Source organism: Symsagittifera roscoffensis, chromosome 7, assembly GCF_963678635.1.
Source record: "Symsagittifera roscoffensis chromosome 7, txSymRosc1.1, whole genome shotgun sequence".
Taxonomy (NCBI): Eukaryota; Metazoa; Xenacoelomorpha; order Acoela; family Convolutidae; genus Symsagittifera; species Symsagittifera roscoffensis.
In genome coordinates this window covers 8,360,542-8,363,901 of record NC_087068.1, presented here as the reverse complement: position 1 = coordinate 8,363,901, position 3,360 = coordinate 8,360,542, and the positions used below count along the sequence as shown (strand labels likewise).

At 40.0% G+C, this 3,360-nt stretch overlaps 1 protein-coding gene across 1 annotated transcript in view; it reads right to left on the bottom strand.

Annotated features, from left to right (window-relative positions):
• The window catches only part of LOC134851553 (STING ER exit protein-like), a 9,782-nt gene extending 8,459 nt beyond the window's left edge, over nucleotides 1–1,323 (bottom strand). The window contains exon 1 of the mRNA XM_063867685.1: nucleotides 1,184–1,323. Coding sequence (XP_063723755.1) covers nucleotides 1,184–1,318 — 135 coding nt within the window. The 5' untranslated portion in view covers nucleotides 1,319–1,323. The remainder of the gene's footprint in view (nucleotides 1–1,183) is intronic.
• Between the last annotated feature and the right edge of the window lie 2,037 nt (nucleotides 1,324–3,360).

Genomic DNA, 3,360 nt, shown 5'->3' with positions numbered 1-3,360 from the left:
CGAACAAACGTAGTATTGTGTACGGCTCTTCCCACCCCCCGCCCCCACCTGCAAAGTTTTACAAATGAAAAATTTGTTCACATTATTCGATTATTTTGAAAATTGCCTACGTACTAATAAGGCCATGGCAAACATAATTGGTTTTGATATTTAACCTTGTAAAACCACTCGTTACACCATAAAATTGATGCTTATGTGAGTTGGGGGGGGGGGGAGGAAAAAGAGCCTAGTGTACAAACTTGCCGGCTATTTTCCACTATCCCCCCATATTTGAATTTTATTTTGAATAACGATTTTTACGTTGTCATAATGTAATGAAATTTTGCATGGTGAACGAACTAACAATTGTGAACACATTTGTTCTTCATACCTTCCATCACGCATTCAACCATAATAACTCGTAAAACAATATCTAAAATTGAAAATGTGGTGGTGGTGGGACTGTTTCGACCTTTACCATTCTGCAGGACAAACCACTGACCCTTGGACTCAAGGCTGTTTCCAGTCTGCCTACGCGCATAGCTGATATGCCGATTGCGAGCTATGCCTATCCCAACCATCCCAACACGTGCAGAGTAGAAACTTCGCTTCTGGCCTCACCAAGATTCAAACCAAGGACCCTGGTCATATGGGCTCGCATCCTTCCAGTTGTGCTAAACGCACCTGGAAGTTAATGATATATTCCATATTTGAATCAATCTGTGTCAATTTTAGATTCTTCAAGAATAAACACATGCTTAAAAGCTCATTTGACTATTCGGCTCTTTTCCTTGCCCCCACCTCACGTCAATTTGGCTCTTGTCCAGTTCCCCCCCTTCAAATTCAATTTCGAAGTCTATTTAACGTTGTCATAATGCAATGAAATTTGGCGTAGTGAACAAATCGACAATTCTGAACAGATTTGTTCTTCATACTTTACAGCGTAACATCACGCGTTTAGCCGTAATAACACGTAAAACGAACATAAAACTCGGTATTCTGAAAGGGGGGAACTGGAAAAGAGCCGACGAACATATTTGGTCCTCATGGTTAACCTTGTAAAACCCCTCGTTACACCATAAAATTGGTGCTTCTGTGAGGTGGGGTGAAAAGGAAAAAGAGCCCAATTGGACAATGTGAAAAAATTCCCAAGCGGGGGGAAATTAAAAGGGGGAACCGTAGAAAAGTCTAAAATGTGACCTACCGGTAGTTTTGACAGCACTGTGTCCACAATGAGGACAATCTGTCCACAGAGACAGTAATAAACATGCAGGGGTGTGGACTCATCTACCTCCTCTTTCTTCCGCTCATCTTCAACGTAGTCTAAGATTTCAGGCATAACTACAATCTGAAGAAGCAAAAAGCTGTTTAGTCAGATCAAGTTAACATCCCCACCCTCAGACATACCAAGTGAAGATCTTCATGCTTTCCCGTTGTTGATTTTTATGCAACACCATTTACTGAAGTTTATTTAAAACATTTTTGATGTTCTAATCTTCAATAAAATGTGTCAGTATAACTAAGAAGTAAATTGGCTCTTTTTCCTCCCCCTTCACATTTAAACGAGTTAAACTTTTGGACTCTTTTCCTCTACCCAAATTTTCATAACAAACGGACAATGTGGTCAACAAATTTACATGTAAAAATTTGCAGGTGAGGGGGGGGGGGAAGGAAAAAGAGCCCAAATATGTTCACTATTATTAGTTTGTTCACCATGCCAAATTTCATTGCATTATGAAAAAATTAAGTAAGCTTTTCAAAATTAAATTTGAAGAGAGAACTGGAAAAGAGCCAACTTTTGTTTCTATTGTCTGATTGTTACAAAAATTCGCATGCGACTAATTGGGTCCAAGTATCGAATCTATCTCCTGGCTTCCAGGTGCGAATAGCACAAGTGGTAGGATGCCTGCCCATATGACCGAGGTCCTTGGTTCGAATCTTGGTGAGGCCAGATGAGAGGTTTCTAATCTGGAGTCGCTGTGAAGGTTGGGTTAGGCATAGCTCGAAAGGGTTAGACCATAGCTCGACAAGACCAGCTAAGCTATGCACGAAGTCAGATTAGAAACAGCCTTGAGTCCAAGGGTCAGTGGGTAGCATCCTACCAACATTTTTTTGTCAAGGGGGAGATGCGTAGGTTCGAGGGCTCTTTTTCCTTTTCCTCCCCCACCTCACATAGGTATAGACTTCATGGTGTAACGAGTGGTTTTACAAGGTTGAGTATGAAGACTAAATATGTTTGTCAGGGCCTAAATAGTCCGTATGCCCAATTTGATAACAATCCGACAATATGAACAGAAAAATTACTCTAAAAAATTTGCAGGTGGGGGGGAAGGAAAAGAGCCGGTTCGAGTTCAGGTTCAGCGAACCAGCAGAGCATTAATTAGTTCACCATCCTATCTGGGTCAGTCTGGGCTTTATGAGAGCTTGGCTGGCTCATTTTCTTCTCTCTCCCCTCGCCCCACCTCAGATAATAAATAGCCCCCGATTTTTAATGAGTTAATCAATCAAGTAAAGAAGCTGACTCTTTTTCCTTTCTGACCCCCTCCCCACCTCAGACGAACATGTTTGTCATAACCTAATTAGTCCGTATTTCAATTTTCATAACAATCGATTAATGGGAACAAAATTTTTACTTGTATTTTTTTGCAGGTGGTGGGGGAAGGAAAAAGAGCCAAGAGGCCTAGCCCAGGTTGAAAATGTTGATTTTAACTAACCTATTGCAATTTTTAAGAGCTGATCGCAAAATTAGAAAGCACGTGTCATTTGAACCCTAATGTCTGATTGTTATAAAAATTCGCATGCGGACTAATTAGGTCATGACAAATATATTTGTCTCCATGCTTAACCCTGTAAAATTACTCGTTATACCATAAAATTTATGCTCGTGCAAAGTTTGGGGAGGGTGGGTTTGAGGGAGGAAAGAAAAAGATACAATTTTTACATCATATTTATATGCAAATTGCCGTATGAACAATTTTTAAACAAGTTATATAATTTTACAGGGAAGTGAAATACTGGAAAAAAAGCAAAACTTCCAGCCGAAATATTTGGATCAAAGTTGTAAGGAGCTGCGTGTAAATTGCTGGAGTCTGATTGCCTAAAAATTGAAACTTAAGCCAAGTTAAATTCCCCCACCTAATCTCCAGGGCTAAGATGTTGATTTCGTCCCTTTAGTGCATTAGAAAAAGTGCGCAGGGGTGCTCTTATGGTTTTATTGCAGTTTGAAACATGAACAAACCGTTTCCAGACAAAATCATCAAATACAAAATCAGCCCAAACAAAATCACCCAAAAAGCTCAAAAACTGAAGTCCAAATCATCCCAGTCATTATCTCATAAAAACTAGTCTCATCAAACCCGAAAGATGGTCATCGAGCAAATA